Below are 18407 nucleotides of genomic sequence, written 5' to 3'. Positions count from 1 at the left end.
TGGCTCACTATTAGATACTTGACATTTTGACGGAAGCCCAGGTGAGAAACGTGGGGCTGGGCCAGGGCCCTGAGCCAGACACCAGGTACCAGGGGCTTCTTTCCTTTCCCTTCCCGCTTCAAGAGCAGATATGAGATTTGAAGTGAGTAGATCTTTCAAGACTAGCAGGAACAGCCATCCTCAGTTGACCCAAGGTTCAGCCCTGGGTACAGATACGAGGATTCATTTCCATTAACTAGTTGTAAAGTTAAAAATCAAAATTTCTAATTTAAACTTTTTGAATTAAGAGAGTACATCTAATAGTTTGTCAGATTGCTGAAATTAAGAGATTGGAAGTTAAAACATTTTTAGTTATACATGAAATTGTGTTGTTGCTGTTCACAGAAATTGAATTCTGTGTAGTATTTTGAGGATTTGGGATATGCAGCTCTTTGAAATGTCATTGAAAAGAACAAGGAGATTTAAGTCTCAATCTTGCTTCACTGTTTGGTTAGTTTGTACTCTACAGCAGTAGTGCTAAACCTGGGGGAATTTGGTCCCCCAGGGGACTTTTGACAATGTCTGGAGACTTTTTTGCTGGTCCCAAGTGAGTGGGGAGAGCTCTACTGGCATCTAGTGAGTGGAGGCCAGGGATGCTGCTAAACATCCTACAATGCATGGACAGCCCCTGCACCAAAGAATTATCTGGCTCAGGATGTCAGTAGTGAGAAAATCTGCTCTATGTCAAGTCGTTACCTGCCCTAAAGCAGTGAGCAGGAGTATCTGAACCATAATGAATGGTAGCATCTGACAAGAAACGCATTCTTAACATTTAAGCAGCCTTAAGAAATAATGTGTTGAGTGTTCACTGTGGTTACGGCCAAATGTAACTTCTTCACTTTCCTGGCTTTTTTTTAGCTCCCATTTTCCTTTCGTATAAGGAATGAAAGCTCTATTGGTATTTTAGTTCAAAACATGTATTCCTTATTTCTACTGCTTGCATGAAAACAGTTACCTTTTCATAGAAGGGAGGTAGGAGTATTTTTAGCGGAAGTCCACTAATCTTAAGTCTTAACCTTCAGGCTGTGGCTGAAGTGTCAGAGTGTGGCTTTCTTCACCTCCTGTCGTTAAATTTAAAGGAAGTAGTGTAATCCTGCCAGAAATTCCGTGTAACTTCTCAGCTCCAGTAAGTGAATCACATTCTAAAGTAGATCCAGCTGCCTAAAGTCCACACGATTGTAATTGCCTAAGGAGAATTCGATTTTATTGTTGCAAGATAAGAGTTTGGATACCAAACAGTAGTGTGCCGTGATCAATTACCCAGGTTACAATTTCAGAATATAAAACTAATTAATTATGGGCTTCCCTGGTGGCGCAGTGGTTGAGAGTCCGCCTGCCGATGCAGGGGACGCGGGTTCATGCCCCGGTCCGGGAAGATCCCACATGCCGCGGAGCAGCTGGGCCCGTGAGCCATGGCCGCTGAGCCTGCGCGTCCGGAGCCTGTGCTCCGCAACGGGAGAGGCCACAACAGTGAGAGGCCCGTGTACCGCAAAAAACAACAACAACAAAAAGACTAATTAATTAGCTGGTAGAGACCAACCTGGATCGTGTACCTTGTTCTAGAAGGTACAATTCAAGAGGTACTAGAGGTACCTCTTGTTCAAGAGGTACTAGAGGAGTTGATGAGTTCGTTGTTAAGAAGCAAGAACATGTGAAAAGTGCTTAACTAGAAAGCACTTTCTGCTATTTCAGCCAGAATCTGAAACAACCGGGAGAGCCTGTGCCTGGTAGCACATTCATTATTCAGCAGCAGGGTTTCCAGGAGCTGGCCCTTCTGTAAGGTATTCCATTTACTGGCTTGTTGGTGGCTAAGGATTGGAATGTTTTCTGTTAGTAGAAATGCTTAGTTGAAGGAGTTGAAAATTCAACTATGCAGATAGGAACTTTTGGTTATTCTCAATATAGTGTTTAAATTCAACTGAAAAAGAAAGCAGCAGCTCTTCAATGAAATGCTTTCTCACTTGATGTGTTCTGGAGAAGCTGTACCTACTCATCAAAGAAAGCGCGCCGCGTACCATGGGAGCGTGCTCCTCTTTGAAGGGATTTACTATCCTGTTGAATCCATATCTGTGTGACATAAAGACTTGTTGGACTTATACTTAATAAAATATTTCTTTGTAAGCTGCATCCTTTTGTGGTGCTTTGCTTGCTTTGCTTCAAGCTCTCAGTGCAGTGCCCTGTCTTGTTTAGATGTCATGCCAGAGGCACGGAGACGAGTGCTTTCAGGTGTTTCCTTTCCCCTTACCGTACATTTTCTCATATGCACGGTATCTCCCCACCATCTCCCACCCCCAGTTTTACTGAGCAGGGGTCTTAAGTCCCAGCGTTTTTAGACTGGTACTAAAGAAAACCTGTTCGCACATGACTGTATCTCAGTCTGAACGTCTTGCAAGGCCTGCTTCATCTCCTGCATACATGCAACGAGAACTGATGGGACCTGGTGTCCACTGACAAGCCACCGGGCCTCTGATGGCTGAGCATCTGCAGCTGCTTCTGCAGCCCTTCTAATGTGAAAGAATGTGGCTTGTCAGGCTTCTAATCACCAGCCCTCTAATCACACCCCACCCTCGCCTCTGGACAAGAGAATAATCCTAATATGGCAGATCTTGCTAGGTACCTTGACATCTCTTTTTTCTTCCTCAATATCTAGAGTGTTAGGATTTCAAACTAGTGACTTCATACCTAATTTATGGCTGGCATCTAATTTCCCACAAGGAAGTGTCTAAGTTCCTATACTGTTAATGTTTGCAAACTATCTTGGCACTTACTTCATAACCGAAGTTAAATGTTTCCTGAAAAGTTGTACAACAGCTATTGGGAAATATATACACTAGCATTTTATAGACTGTGACAAGATAAGGTCAACTTCAGGATTTAGCAGTGAGAAGGCAAGAGGTCAAGATTCTTGTCTCCACATACTCATGTGCAACAAAGCTGACCCACTTGATTCTTCATTTGAAGAAATCAATCTGAATGCAAGTTGAGATTTATTTCCTTTCACCCCATGACTCCAAGGTATCCTAAATTAAAGGTGCCAGTACAGTTGAAGAGTTTAGTGCTTGAAAATTGCTGTCTATTAAATTTCATTTGCATATGTTAGTTTTAAAAACCTAAGTAAAAAAGGGGAATTCATATTTTCCAACTTGAAGGAACCATTTTTTAAAAATCTTGGAATTCATTAGTGTAACCTAAATACTCGAAACTTTTTTTTTCTGGAGTAATGAAATTTTGGCCTATAGTTGAGTTTTCAAAAACATAGGGCAGAGTAAATTGGTGATAGAATATTAGGTATGGTTTTCTTTCAGCAGAATCTAAGATCCTCTGTGAGGTCATTAAAACTGTGTGTTACATATTATAATAAGTGGTCACTGAGACCCCTAAGCTGAACATTTTTTTTCCTGTGCTTGGAAATATAATAAATCAGGAGAGTAAAGTTTTAAAATAATTTTTAACAGAAAATATTTGGTGGTGCTATCTAGTAAAGTGTAAAATTGACCCCAGTGCTACCTTCCCTCATCTTTGCAATTAGTTTGGATTCAAGCTGGACCTGCCCAAAAAAGGAATGAAGGAGAGAGGTATTCCCAGATAGTACTTGTCCTGTTCAAACCAAATGAGCTCAGACATTGAGGTGTGTCTCACCTGGTTCCCTGACTTGATAGGTTCCACTCTGACAGGTGCTCATGGTAATAAGCTTTCCCAGCTGCCCACACACTAGACTACTTGTGGCCCTTAAACTATTTTATCAATTGCTTTGAAAATTACTCTCTTCTCTTGCGTTTCTATCGTTTAATTGATAGTTTGGGTAGTATCTTGAATAAATAAAGATGAAAAGCAAAAGTCATAACGTGTAGTAGCAAAATAAATGAGTACACACAAGTTTTATCTTAAGAGCTATTTTTATCTCATTGAACCCTTGAGGTTTTTTTTTTTTTTAGCCATCTGTTTATTTCTAGCCTTGTAACCAGCAGAGATCATGAACCTTGTGAGAAATAGAGATAGTGGGAAGGACTAAAGTGTTATAGGCTCTTAGGCTGGTCATTTTACTTCTTCATTTATTCCTCAACAGTTCTGTGAAGTACTCATTTATTTATTCATATATTAATTCAACAGATATCTATCGAAGGCCTGCTGTATAGCTGCTACTGGGCACCCAGTGTCGATACAGTTAGGACAGCCGCTTGCCCAGTATGCCTGAGCTGGTGGCAGAGCCAGGTCTGGACCAGACAGTTTTTCTTGATGCTGTGGCTGGGATATGGGAGTGTCTTTTTGTCCCTTCTCTCGCAGTTACCCCACACTGCAACAGTCACGAAAATGTATCAGAGAATGATACGGGATACAGGAAAATCTCTATTATGCTGGATTTATTACAGATTAATTACTTAAAATTCATTCCCCTGAATAAGTACAGACAGCAGCTGATAGATTCCTCATTTTCGAGATGAAGACACGGAAGCTTATGTCTTTTATCTCTACAGCTGCTGTTCCTCCCTGCTAAACTGTAATGTCTAGAAATATTTTGTCTTTTTTAAATTGTTAAACTGTTGGATGCATTTTATTTTATTAGTGAGATATAGTTGATTTACAATATTATGTATCAGGTGTACAACATAGTGATTCACAATTTTTAAAGGTTATATTCCACTTATAGTTATCATAAAATATTGGCTATATTCCCTGTGCTGTACAGTATATCCTTGTAGCTTATTTATTTAATACATAGTAGTGTGTACCTCTTAATCCCCTACCGCTATCTTGCCCCCCTCCCTTTCCCTCTCCCCAGTGGCAACCATTAGTTTGTTCTCTCTGTCTCTGAGTTACTTTGTCTTTTTAAATCAGCAGCACAGGTGATAGTCTCATATTGTTTTGTGGGTCTGGAAGTATTCTTAGAAATGATTACTCTTGTCTTTATTTCTATAATCCATTCCTGTAGTATTTTAAAAAATCATTTGAGCTCCTAATCTGGTGAAGATACTAAGTTTAAGGGCTAGGAATAGACTGGTAAATAATACAGGTTGTATCCCTGCCTCCATAAAGCTTGTATATATTTTATGAGACCGTACAATTAATTATGTAATCATGATTCTGAAAAATTCAGAGTGCTAAGAGACTCTAGACTAGGAGGGCCTGCCTTAAACTGAGAAAGTGAAATTTAAACCACAAATAAGTGTTCCCTTGCATCTATATTATTATTTAATAGCTTGATTATTAAAAATATATTTTTAAAGGTGAGAAACAAAAGCTGTAACATGAAATGGTAAAATAAATCAGTTGCTCTTGGCTTAAATGGATTGAGGCCAGTGAGATGCAATGATGCTGAGACCAGAGCAAGTACCTGGATTTCCATGAGGCACCTGGGCTTAATCTGATGATCCTTAGTAAACCTCATGGAAATATCCCCAAACGCTGGGCCATTCACGAACTGTAACTTAGTAGACTTGGCATGCTGTCTAGAGGCCGGAGTGATGATACTTGCCAAGCATATTATAGGAAGTCAGTGTTAAGGTGTGAGTCACATTTTCATTTCAGCGCTTGTCTATACCTCTCTTACAGTATTAAGCACATTTTGCTTTAAATTACTTTTGCTTGGTTTATGCTCCACTACCCCCTGATTAGATTGAGAACCATTTGAGAGCTGGAACCTGTCTTATTCATCATCCTATAATGCCTACACCTAATTTCTATATCCTCAGACATTTTCTGTATAAATGACATTTCTGAGAGTTATATTCTCTGATATAATAAAATAAAAAAGGAGTCATTCTCTAAAAGACTCTAGACCAGTGCTTCTCAGAGTTTAATATGCAAACAAATCACCTGGGGATTCAAATGTGGATTCTCATTCTGTAGGTCTGGGGTGGGCTTACCATTTTGCATTTCTATCAGGCTCCCAGGTGATTCCCCTGCTCCTGGATCCTAAACTTTGCTTTGAGGGGACCATTTCCTTGGGGCTGAGAAACTAGGGTTCATGTTTAAGCCAGAGTTGACCCGCCCTCCCTGCTATCCACAGTAGGCAAGCCAGCTGCCAACAAACTGCGGAAAAGCACACACACTACATAAGCATTGAACAAGTGCACAAATTTAAAAAACAGCACTCAACTCCGTATCTGTCTCATAAAGTAATGGCCACAGTTTCTGATAAATACTGTGATATGTCCATGTTTACCAGGTTCATGACTCTGGTCAGAAGACCTGGAAAGGGCTTCCCTGGTGGCGCAGTGGTTGAGAGTCCGCCTGCCGATGCAGGGGACACGGGTTCGTGCCCCGGTCCGGGAGGATCCCACATGCCGCGGAGCGGCTGGGCCCGTGAACCATGGTCGCTGAGCCTGCGCGTGTGGAGCCTGTGCTCCGCAACGGGAGAGGCCACAACAGTGAGAGGCCCGCGTACCGCAAAAAAAAAAAAAAAAAAAAAAAAGCCCTGGAAAATACCGGGTGGTTCTAAGGTTATTACTAGCACTTGGCCAGCCTGGGGGAAGGAAGATATGGAATCTGATATTAGCTTTTGGTTGCAAAACAGGTGCCAATGCCATGTGTCTCTTGTTCCATTTCCTTTCTGTCCCTCACCTGTGTTACCACACCCTCGCCTGCTGGATCACAGCTGCCGGCATGTCTGCTATCATGCTTGTTGGTTCTGAGCTGATTGAGATTGAAAGTGTCTTAACCTGTCAACATAAATAAAGTTGCCTCTGGAAGCCTGACCAGAATGTACTGGACAGAAGTCCTGGGGTTTTCGTAGTGAAAACGCAGCAGCCTTCATGACATCCTTGGATGTTCTGTAGCACAGACGTGCTTAGGTTTGCATTCTGCTTTAAATCGTGCTCTGATTTAGGGACTTTTAAAGAGAAGATATTGATAACACCACACAGATTTTTTTAGTGAAACGAAAACGTTGTTTTGCCTGACTTTGAGATGTAGGATTGTGTATTTGGAAAAAGACGGTTAGAATGCTGAATTTAAACATTATTTAAGAAGCCACAGGCGACTTCTCTGGCCCCTTTCTCTAGGACCAGTGAACCTCGCCCGGGAGCGCCCCCTAATAAAGCTCACTTGAAGCTTTAAAAAAAAAAAAAAAAAAGAAGCCACAGACTTCTAGGTGGTATTTAATTCTATTTTTAATGCACAATTTTTGGCTAAATGGTGACCCTTCGTAGTCACATAATGATGAGGTCAGTGGCCATGGGAGTTTCATGGTCTGTACGCTCTGTGGCCTGCAGAGGCAGGGTCCTTGCTGAGTGTTGAAGGATTTGCCAGTGGAATGTGTGCCATTGATTCCCATGTCTCCGGCCCTGCCTCTGCCACCTCCAGCTTGTTTCCTGTCTTACCAGTGCTGCTCGGCCCTGCCGTGGCACACGGCTGAGGGACTGCTGGTATTTGTAGGGTACCTGAGGGTGAAAGGGAACAGCTTTTTGTGGCTGGCCAGCCAGGGGCTCTGAGGGATCAAGAGCTCTGACTCCTGTTTCCCAGGCTTACCCTGTCAGACTGGGAAGTTCTGCTTTGCAACTGCTATTCCAACGTCACGGAATTAGATCTCTTCACTGCATTACATGAGGTCGGTAGTCATTTTAAGTGGAAATGCTTAATTTTCAAAAGGTCTTTAAATGTGGCAGGAAAAGACAAGTAGTAGAAAAAATACATAGTATGATGCCCAGTTTTACAAAGTTCAAAAACAAGTGGAAATACATATATTGTCTGGAGGTACACACATGGGATAAAGGAAATCAAGATAATTACAAACAAAATTCATGATAAGTAGTTACTTCTGGGTGGGGGGCTCTGAGTTGGGATTAGGGAGCCCGCACAGAGGATGTAAACAGTATTGGTAATGTTTGAGTTTTTCGGTTGCATATTGGGGATATTTAGTGTTATTATTAGTATGCTTTATAACCTACACTTACATTTTCTTTTGATCATATATTTCATAATGAAAATAAATAAGTGCAAATGTTTGGCAAGAAACGGTCTTGGCACAATTCTCATTCTTGCCCCAATTGTATTATGAATATTTTAGAATTACAAAAATAACATAACAATATTAAGGAAAAGTCAGGGGGAGGGAACATCTGTTAACACCAATCCCCTCACACAATTACTGTTGTTTATTTTCTTCTAGTAGGAATGTTTATGTTCTTAGTTATAATCATGATATATGTCATAGTATATCTGTATATTATGCAGTGGACTGATGGTCTTTAAAACCACTTTTTTTTTTTTTTTTTTTTTTTTTTTTTTTTTTTTTTTGCGGTACGCGGGCTTCTCGCTGTTGTGGCCTCTCGCATTGCGGAGCACAGGCTCCGGACATGCAGGCTCAGCGGCCATGGCTCACGGGCCCAGCCGCTCCACGACATGTGGGATCTTCCCGGACCGGGGCACGAACCCATGTCCCCTGCATCGGCAGGCGGACTCTCAACCACTGCGCCACCAGGGAAGCCCCCAAAACCACTGGTTTTAATGGCTGAATAATATTCAGTGAGTGATGAGTATCACAGTGTACTAACCATTCCTCTGTGGTGGAATATTAAAGTTTTCAACTTTTCTGCTGTTAACAAACATCTTCACGGTTCTTGCATTCATTCTACAAATAACTTACCCATTTGTAAGGCATTCTGCTCTCTGCTAGAATTACAGTGGTAAGCGAAAAGAGCCATAATCTCTGTCCTTGTGGAATCTAGAATCTAATGACTAACAGTTCTTGATGGTATTTTGCATTTTAGCTACATTAATCCTCAGACTTTTAAAGAAACTTTTTATTTTGAGAGAATTGTAGATTTACATGCAATTGCAAAAAACAGTATAGAGAGATGCCCTATACCCTTCACCCAGTTTTCCCCAGTGGTAACATCTTGTATAACTGTAATTCCGCAACAGGAATTGATACACTGATACAGCCCACCAATCGTATTCAGACTTCACCAGTTTTACATGTATTCATTGGTGTCTGTGTGTGTGTATGTGTTTTCCATGCAGTTTTTTCACATGTGTAGATTGGTGTGACCACCACCACCATCAAGGTACAGAACTGTTCCATCACAGGGGTCCCTCTTGCTACCCTTTTGTAGCCGTGGCCTCCACTCTCCCTCTCCCCCTCCCTCACTGCTGGCAACCACAGATCTGTTCTCTGTCTTCCTAATATGGTCATGTGAAGGATGTTGTACAAATGGAATCATAACAGTATGTAACCTTGCAGGAAGGGAGTTTTTCACTCAGCATAATTCTCTTGAGATCCATGTAAGTTGCTGCGGTATCAATAATTTGTTCCTCTTTATTGCTGAGTAATATTCAGTTGTGTGGAGGTGTCACACTCATAAACCTGAGGAGGGACACTTCGGCTCTTTCCAGTTTTGCATTATTACATATAAAGCTGCTATGAACAGTTCCTCAACCATTATTTTTTTTTAATTTATTTATTATTTTTTTACATCTTTATTGGAGCATAATTGCTTTACAATGGTGTGTTAGTTTCTGCTTTATAACAAAGTGAATCACTTATACATATACATATATCCCTATATCTCCTCCCTCTTGCGTCTCCCTCCCTCCCACTCTCCCTATCCCACCCCTCCAGGCTGTCACAAAGCGCCGAGCTGATGTCCCTGTGCTATGTGGTTGCTTCCCACTAGCTATCTACCTTACGTTTGGTAGTGTATATATGTCCATGCACTCTCGCTTTGTCACAGCTTACCCTTCCGCCTCCCCATATCCTCAAGTCCATTCTCTAGTAGGTCTGTGTCTTTATTCCTGTCTTACCCCTAAGTTCTTCATGACATTTTTTTTCTTAAATTCCATATATATGTGTTAGCATACGGTATTTGTCTTTCTCTTTCTGACTTCACTCTGTATGACAGACTCTGGGTCTATCCACGTCATTACAAATAGCTCAATTTCGTTTCTTTTTATGGCTGAGTAATATTCCATTGTATATATGTGCCACATCTTCTTTATCCATTCATCCGATGATGGACACTTAGGCTCAACCATTATTTTGATGTTTATGTGTAAAAGGAGATTATTATAGTAAGACTTTAGGCTTCTGTACCTCAGCCTGATGTGTCTGTGCCCACATCTGGGGGACTTCATAGAATCCAAAGTAAGCCTCTGATGAGTGGTATCGTGTTTTGGCTTTAATATTTTATGTCTCAAAATATGTTAATTTGTCTGTGTAGCTAGAATCTTCTATATAGCTGAACAAGTAAAGCATATGCTGATGCCATCTTTATTGTCCTTCAGAATTTTCAAGGGTGAAACCTTGATCCTCTGTTGAGCTCTTTGTCCCTTGAGGAATGTGGACCTGTCAGAGCCTCCTTATACAGAAGGGTCACCCCATGGACATTTGTTCAGTGAATGCCTTTGATCCATAGAGTTGATCGAGGGTATTTGGAAAGGATGGGCTACACAGAGGATAGGTAAGGTACATTTGGACTTTACACCTAATGCCCCAATCTTACTGCTTCGTTCCAAACACTAAATACCTCTCCAGATTTTTAAAGTCTCTTTCAAAACCAAGAAAAACCAAATAATAATGACAGCCAGTTGGACCTGCTGTATGTTTAGAAAGGAAACTAGGTCTCAGGGCGGAGCAGACCAAGGAAGGAAGTAACTGTGCAGTGTACCAGCCTTATACTTTGAAAGAGCAGGATTCTCCTTGCCCGTCACCTGCCCCCCCCAACACACACATGTACACGCACATACACACACCCACAATCCCGAGTTGTTGTTCCGCTGCACAGGAGACTGGTTCTGTGCGTGTTTCCTGAAATCTCGTAAGCCTAAGATGGGAAGCACGTGGGCTACATGGGGGAATGTGTTTTCAGGTGGCTTAGTGACTGTTTGGTTACTTGTATATTTACGTTTTAGGTCAGATACTTAGCTGTTTAGGTTTTTATTGTTTTTACTTCTCTTGAATGAATGGCCGTGGTCCTCACTTTCCCCCAGGTCTGAGCAAGCACTGTGCAGTGTGGTAGTGGCCGACCCTGACCCTGGCCCAGTGAGGACTGACCTCCACCTGCCCGGAGGCGTGGACGGCAGCAGGAGGGTGTGCGGGGTGACGTGGCCTGCCGTCCGTCAGCCTTGCATCGACGCTGAGGGCTCCAGAAACAGTTCCAGAGTTTATCCCAACCTGAGTTATCCCAGTTGGCCGTCTTTTGCTTTTGACTTCTTTTTGTGTCCCATTGCTCTGAACATAAAGTCTAAAATCTTTAACTGGGGATGAAGTCTAAAATCCGAGCCCAGTGTGGTCTAGTCAGTGCCTGCCTCTCAGAGACTCGCCTGGTTCCAGGCGACCCCCGCCCCGCTCTGCAGTCCACTTACCCAGGCCGCCTTCCAGGTCTTCCTTCTGTAGCTGCATGTCCTGCCCACCTCAGGTCTGTGATGCTGTGTTCTGCCTGGAGCACCGTCTGCCCTCCTTCTCTCCACCTGCATTTGTCAAGCCCTCCTGTGTCCCCCTCAGATCTCGGCCTAAATACAGCTTCCTTGTGGAAGCCTTCCCGGCCTGTTAGACTTGGCCTCAGGCCACTTGCACATGCCTCGCAGCAGCCGGTACTTTCCTTCATTGCCCTCATCCCCGTTTGCGATGGTGTTGTTGACTCTTGATTCGCTGATAGCAGTGCCTCCTAGCCCCACTCCACCCAAACCATCATAGACATGATGACCGTGTCGCTGGTCACGGTTGACTCTCCAGCGCCTGGTGCAGTGTCTGGCACATAGTAGCTGCTCAACCAATATTTGTTCAACTAATGAATTAACTTAGGGAAATGGCCACCCGCTAAAATAACCTTAGGAGGTCTAACATGGAATTTATTATTTTAAAAACAGAATTAGTGGGAATTCTCTGGCGGTCCAGTGGTTAGGAGTCCGTGTTCTCACTGCTGAGGGCCCAGTTCAGTCCCTGGTCAAGGAACTAAAATCCCACAAGCCGTGTGGCGTGGCCAAAAAAAAAAAAAAAAAAAGGAATTAGTACCTGTTTGTAAAGGTCCAGTTATATATTCCTATAAAACTGTTGACCCGTCCTTGAAGTCTGTGACTGTAATGCATTTTTTTTCTTCCAGGTGGGGACCAGGGTTTACTGAACACGTTTTTTGGCAGCTGGGCAACAGCAGATATCAGAAAACACCTGCCATTTATTTATAACCTAAGCAGCGTTTCTATATACTCCTACCTCCCAGCATTTAAAGCGTAAGTGCAAAGGGTTTAACTGTCTTGGGGGGCGGTGAGGGCAGGGGGCTGGGGTTTAAGATTTTTGGGGTGCCTCGTCATTCTTTGGGCAATAACAGGTGAAGGCTTTGGGGGAAGCCTTTTCTCTTGTAAGAAACTTGGCTGTAATGGGAAGAGGCCTTGATGTTTTTCATCACTTTATGTTTGGAGTAACCCAGAGGGCACTTAGCTGCCTGTGGGAACAGGTTCCCCTCGGTTCCTGGGGGGCCTGGCCCTCTGATGAATCATCTGTGGGTCCTGATCAAGAACACTGACTGGGGACAAACTCAGCCTCCGCCTCATACCACCTGCTGAGCCTCAGCTCTGTAAGAGGGGGGTGTGTCGTGGTGCAGATGACACAAGACGCTAGCAGCAGTGTGGTGTCAAGGTCAATAGCAGGGCCTGTGGGGCTGGCCCGCCGCACTTGACATCCTGAAGAAGCCACTTCCTGGCTGCTCACTAGTTCCTGAGCTTGCAGTGTAGTGGACACTGGGCTTGCTGCTCAGCCGTCTGCCTCAGCGTCCTCCAGAGGTTACTGTGAGACATTCACGTGAAGGGGTAAGAAGAGAGCCTGGCCTACCCTTAGTAGGTAGCAGGCGATGGGTCCCCTCTGTCTGGGGGGTGGTCTAGCAGTACGAGTGGTCCCTCAGCCAGAGAGGCAGGGCCCGCGCCCACACTCTGCCATTTCCCTACCGTGTGGCTTAGGCTCTGGGCCTCAGGTCTCCTGGCATGCAAAACAAGGCGGGAAATAGTCCCTTCCTCGTCGGGCTGTCGGGCTGGAGTGAGTTCACATGCATAAAATGCTCGGTGGATGTATGTTGTTTTGGGCGAAATAGTCCCTTCCTCGTTGGGCTGTCGGGCTGTCGGGCTGTCGGGCTGGAGTGAGTTCACACGCATAAAATGCTCGGTGGACATGTGTTGTTTTGGGCAGCATGCTTATTTTGCACCGTTCCTGGTGCATTTCTAATTCAGCAACTCATAGAGCCTAGTAGCAGCGCTTGTCTCATGGTGAGGGCCTGGGCCCTGTCCTTTAGCCTCTGACTCATTTGTGTGGAACCAAGGAGATGATTCAGGTTTCGTGAGCGGAGGCCAAGCTGTCAGATGGATCCCGAGACACAGCCGTGGAGCAGCGACGCTCTTCGCTGAGCGGGGCTGGGCGCTCTGATCTCCATCCCGCGTGGGCACACGGCTGAGTGAGCAGAAAGCAGAGCGCCTCTCACTCCTCCTATTTCATTATCCAAAGTCCTCTCTAGAAGCCTTGCCCCCCGCTTAACGAGCATGCCTGGCTTTTTGTGGCAGAAACATTTCCTTTTCGGTTCTTTTGTGGGCAGACTGTCAGCGTCCCCCAGATAAAGAGGACAAGTATCTTGTGTTCTTTCCTCCCTCCCTGTTGTCTTGGCATATGTCTCTGACATGTTACAGCCTCTTGATTCTCTTCCCTTTACAGAACAAAACAGGCAGACTCTCAGACATACCAGCTGTGGTCTGTGTAAAGCAAACAGAATGGGATTCACTATCAAGGGATGGAATAGGAGAAGGATTATTTTCTCCTCTGGTCCTCGGCCTTCTAAAGTACAAGCCTGTCTTGCTTGGAAGTGTGGCCTGACTCTTTTTTTCTTTTTTTTTTCAGTTTCAGATGTACAGCAAAGTGATTCAGTTACTTTTTTTGCAGCTTGTATTCTAGTATAGGTTATTACAAGATAGTGAGTATCATCCCCTGTGCTATACAGTATATCCCTGTTGCTAATCTTTCTGACGTGTAGTGGTTTGTATCCGTTAATCCTAGATTCCTATTTGTCCCTCCACCTCCCCTTTCCCCTTTGGTAGCCATAAGTTTGTTTTCTGTGTCTGTGAGTCTGTTTCTCTTTTGGATATAGATTCATTTGTATTATTTTTTTAGAGTCCACATACGAGTGATAACATAGAGTATTGGCTTTTCTCTATCTGACTTACTTCACTAAGTATAATGGTCTCTGTGGGCCTGAAATTCCTTATGATTCTTATTGCCTCGTAACTCACCGTGCCAGTTTGAACAGCCTTCCTGCAGACCGTGGTAGCTTGACCTTCTAGAACTGAATTAGTCTGTAAGAGGGCAGTTGCTTAATTTAATTGACTGGATTCAGCTGAGCAAGCAAAATGGTGAGCGTGCGAAGGAGATAGACTCATTAGTGGTGTGAGCATTTCTAGCCCTCATTCCACTCAAGTCTGCGCAGCAAGCCTGTGTGCTGAGATGAGTATGTGGGGAGACGTGAATCTGACATCCTCCCTGTTGGGCTCAGTTCCCAAACGGCGTTGACATAGAGTTTAAAGATTCGTGTTTTTCATGTATTGTGGCCCCATTTCCCCTAGGGTTCATTGGGACTCCCTCTGATTTTCACCTTACTACCAAAGTTGAACATATTGTCCCTTTAGTGATACCCTGGTTTGCACAGGCCCCATTTGCCTTTATTTTATTTTGACAAAGAACAAGAAGCAGGTGGAACAGAGTTAAGTAATTTGGGGGCAAGATAGACTTATTTGCTGGAACCTCGGCCCCCTCTCTCAGGAACCCAGTTGTTTCTATATCCTCTAAGTGAATTTCCCGGCAAAATGGTTAGGACGATTTCTTCTTCCTGGCTCAGGAAACGAGTGCGAATTTTGGAAATCTGCTTGGTGTACTGCCACGTAACCGTAGCGTAGATGATGCACTGGGAGGTTAGGAGCAGCTCCAGCATTAGCTACACGTCCGCTGGCGTGTGGCCTGATGGGAGTTAACGCTGCCTCTGTGCAGCTCGCCCTGAGGGGTGTCAGCTCTTACAGTTTGGGGATGAAGCTTCTCAAAGCGATGCCTTGGCCTCGCCCCACTGCTGCCTATTTAGGAATGTGGAAACGAGATCACATAACTCATTTTCCCTTCCCTTTGCCAGAGAATCCTTTTGTTTTTCTTGCAGATCTCTGTCTCCAGAGACATTTTTCCTTACATTTCTCTTACAGTTGGGAAGGGCTGAAAAGGCAGACAGTTACATTTCTTTTTTGTTTCAAGTTAACATAAAATTCAAGTTAACCAAAAACTTTAAGCTGAAGTAGACGGTCATGAACATTTGGGCTGCCGTGGCTACTCAACCAAGAGCCCCGTGCGCTGCCGGGAGCTCAGCGTGAATTCAGTCCCACTGTGGGGCTCAGGGTAAGCTGGGTGGCCTCCGGGACCGAGTGGCTCTGTGGTGTGCTGGCCTTCCCCAGGATAGCACGGGTGGTGGCAGGTAGAATGAGACCAAGGAGGGGTTTAGAGGCTTCGTGGAAGGAGTCGAGAGTTTGCCTCACCAACTTGTAGCAGCCATGTGCCCTGAGATCACCAGGGCAGTATTTAGATGCCCCAGAATCTTAGCTCCTTGGATATCTTAGACCGACCGGCGTAGTCTCTTGCTGTTACCTGAAGTTTCTGCTAAAGGATGGCCTGACATGAATCAAATTTAGCATGAATTGGAGCTGCGGACGTAGCATATCTAAAGCCTTTCCCTACATACCACTTGTATGTAGAGAACAAAACACAACAAAACACAAAGGAAAACACACTTATTAGTTTTAGCACTTTGAGTGGATGCTTCTGAAAAACAAAAGTAGTAATATTTTCTGTAATAGAAGATCCTGTTTAACACAGCCTAATTTGAGAACTAAAATGCTTGGCTTAGTAACTTTTCAGTTCATTTGTAATATATGCGTTGAGAAACAAGCTCATAAATGCATTTCTTTTTCTTTTCTTTTTGCGGTAAGCAGGCCTCTCACTACTGGGGCCTCTCCCGTTGCGGAGCACAGGCTCCGGACGCGCAGGCTCAGCGGCCATGGCTCACGGGCCCAGCCGCTCCGCGGCATGTGGGATCTTCCCGAACCGGGGCACGAACCCGCGTCCCCTGCATCGGCAGGCGGACTCAACCACTGCGCCACCAGGGAAGCCCATAAATGCATTTCTTTTTTTTTTTTTTTTTCTTTTTGCGGTATGTGGGCCTCTCACTGTTGTGGCCTCTCCCGTTGCGGAGCACAGGCTCCGGACGCGCAGGCCCAGCGGCCATGGCTCACGGGCCCAGCCGCTCCGCGGCATATGGGATCCTCCCAGACCGGGGCACGAACCCGTATCCCCTGCATCGGCAGGCGGACTCTTAACCACTGCGCCACCAGGGAGGCCCTGCATTTCTTAATGAAGTAATATTTCTGAAAGTGCCTAGCATAATGTTTGGGAAATAGCAGCTTCTTAGTTAATATTCATTTCTTTATGTTTTCTCCATCTGGAGGGCCTGTTTTATCCATGTAGCATAGAATTTGGCTTGTGCATAATGTTAGGCAGAATCTCATTAGTCTTTTTAAAATCAGCCATTTAGTTCCATTTTTACTTTCTGTTAAATCCACTGACTGAAAGCTGTTCATGTCATATCATGCTATATAAATGGGCCTAAAGCAAAGGTAAAGGATTCTCTGGTATTGCCTCAAACGGCCGTACAAATCAGTTGGTCAAATTGATTGACCACAAAGCTTGATTTACCAAATAATTTCCAAATAAATATTTTAACTTACTCTTTTACTTGAGTTTAAATATGGTCTGAGACCTGGCTTGGTAGAATCTCAGAAACTAGATCTAGAAACCCCAAGTATATTTTTTCCATTTGTTTACTGCTTTAAACGTTTCTGAGGATATTTATATCTATTATTTCTTTCCCAGGAATGTGGCTTATTCACTAGACCTTATCAAACCTCTTTAAAATCAATATTTCCCAAGGGCGAAATGGAACCTTTAGTGTCCTAATTCCTGTTGTTCTTGTGTATTTCTGATTTGATTGTTTTTCCTTGATCCCTGAGACACCCTTGGCTTAACCTCTCTTTGGGACTGTTGTCACTGAAGCCATACATTTTCTGTGTTCATTTCTTTTCACACTCCTGCGTCTTCACCTAAAGCCCCGAGGAGTTGTAGTTTGTGTAGCTTTTATTTTTTCAGCCGTTTGTTGGTCCAGTCACTTGTTCATTCAACCTGAAGCATGTAGAGGGTGCCTCCCATTCTGCTCACTGAGGACCACAAAAATGAATGAGGACGTTGTAATCTAATCAGCCTGGCAAATGCAGGTTGATTGCGTCCCATCGTGGTTTGAGTGTTCAAGAATCAAGTCTGTGGTTTCACGGATGTCTTCTTTCTCCTTTCTGGGCGTTAGTGATGCTTGTCAGGCCCCAGGCGTCCCCTTTCTCAGCATGGCCATCGGTTCATTCTGACGTCACCTCTGAGCGTGGTATCACATCATCTGTCCTCACACCTTACGGATGCTGCCTATTCTGCTGCCCGACCTGGGTCCTCATCACGGAGGAGGAAGCTTCCACGTCAGAGCCATCCCAACCTTCAGAGGCTGGTCTGACGATAGGCACAGAGGGCACGGGGAGTGACATCTCATGGGCAGGAGTCGGCTTGAGAAATGCCATCTCCGCAGGAGAGGGAGCTCGTGGGAGGGGAAGAGGGTGGGAATTGAGTGGAAGACGCACCCTCCTCAGAGGTCTCAAGCTGGTGGGCCGCAGACTCTATTTGTCCCACGGATTTATTTTGTTTTCCTTGCATAGTTTTCTTTCTTTCTTTTCTCAGTTGTTAATGCTTAAAAATGAGGCAATTTCACAAGCTCTTTTGAAAAATCAGACCTTTGGTGGGATGTGGGAGAAGGATGTCAAAGATGATTGTTACGAGTACGGGACCTAAGCAGGTGGCATGAAGGAGCCGCCGTTTCCTGAGATGGGGAAGATTGTGAGCAAAGCAGGTTCGCAGGGGCAGGGACTGACCAGAGACATATCAGGTGTATTAAGTTTGAGGTGCGTATTAAACATCCTGGTGAAAATGTGGAAGAGGTAAGTAGCTACAGGAGTTGGGAGTTCAGGAGAGAGACTGGGTGAGACATAGCTCTGGAGGTGTCAGCATATAAGTGATATTTATAGCCAGGAGACAAGATGATAAAACCAAGAGAGTGGTTATGATAGAAAAGAGTCCTGGAGGCTGAGCCCTGGGACAGGAAAATGTGGAGCAACCAGGAACGAGAGCCCGAGAACAGCAGGGCAGGAGGAGACCCAGCAAAGTGAGGTGTTGCACAAGCCAAGCAAGAAAACGTTTCCGGAAGGGGAAGCGATCCCTCTGTGTCAGATGCTGTGATAGGTCAGGTAAGAGGACAGCTGAGAGGTGGCCCTGG

General features: G+C 44.4%; 1 protein-coding gene across 1 annotated transcript in view; it reads left to right on the top strand.

The window, feature by feature from the left end:
• The window catches only part of GYG1 (glycogenin 1), a 40026-nt gene that overhangs the window by 9646 nt on the left and 11973 nt on the right, over nucleotides 1-18407 (top strand). Inside the window, exon 5 of the mRNA XM_060100209.1 lies at nucleotides 12078-12204. Coding sequence (XP_059956192.1) covers nucleotides 12078-12204 — 127 coding nt within the window. The remainder of the gene's footprint in view (nucleotides 1-12077; nucleotides 12205-18407) is intronic.

This window comes from Mesoplodon densirostris, chromosome 5 (assembly GCF_025265405.1).
Source record: "Mesoplodon densirostris isolate mMesDen1 chromosome 5, mMesDen1 primary haplotype, whole genome shotgun sequence".
Taxonomy (NCBI): domain Eukaryota; kingdom Metazoa; phylum Chordata; class Mammalia; order Artiodactyla; family Ziphiidae; genus Mesoplodon; species Mesoplodon densirostris.
The sequence above is the reverse complement of the archived record's forward strand: the minus strand, read 5'-3'. Positions and strand labels throughout refer to the sequence as shown.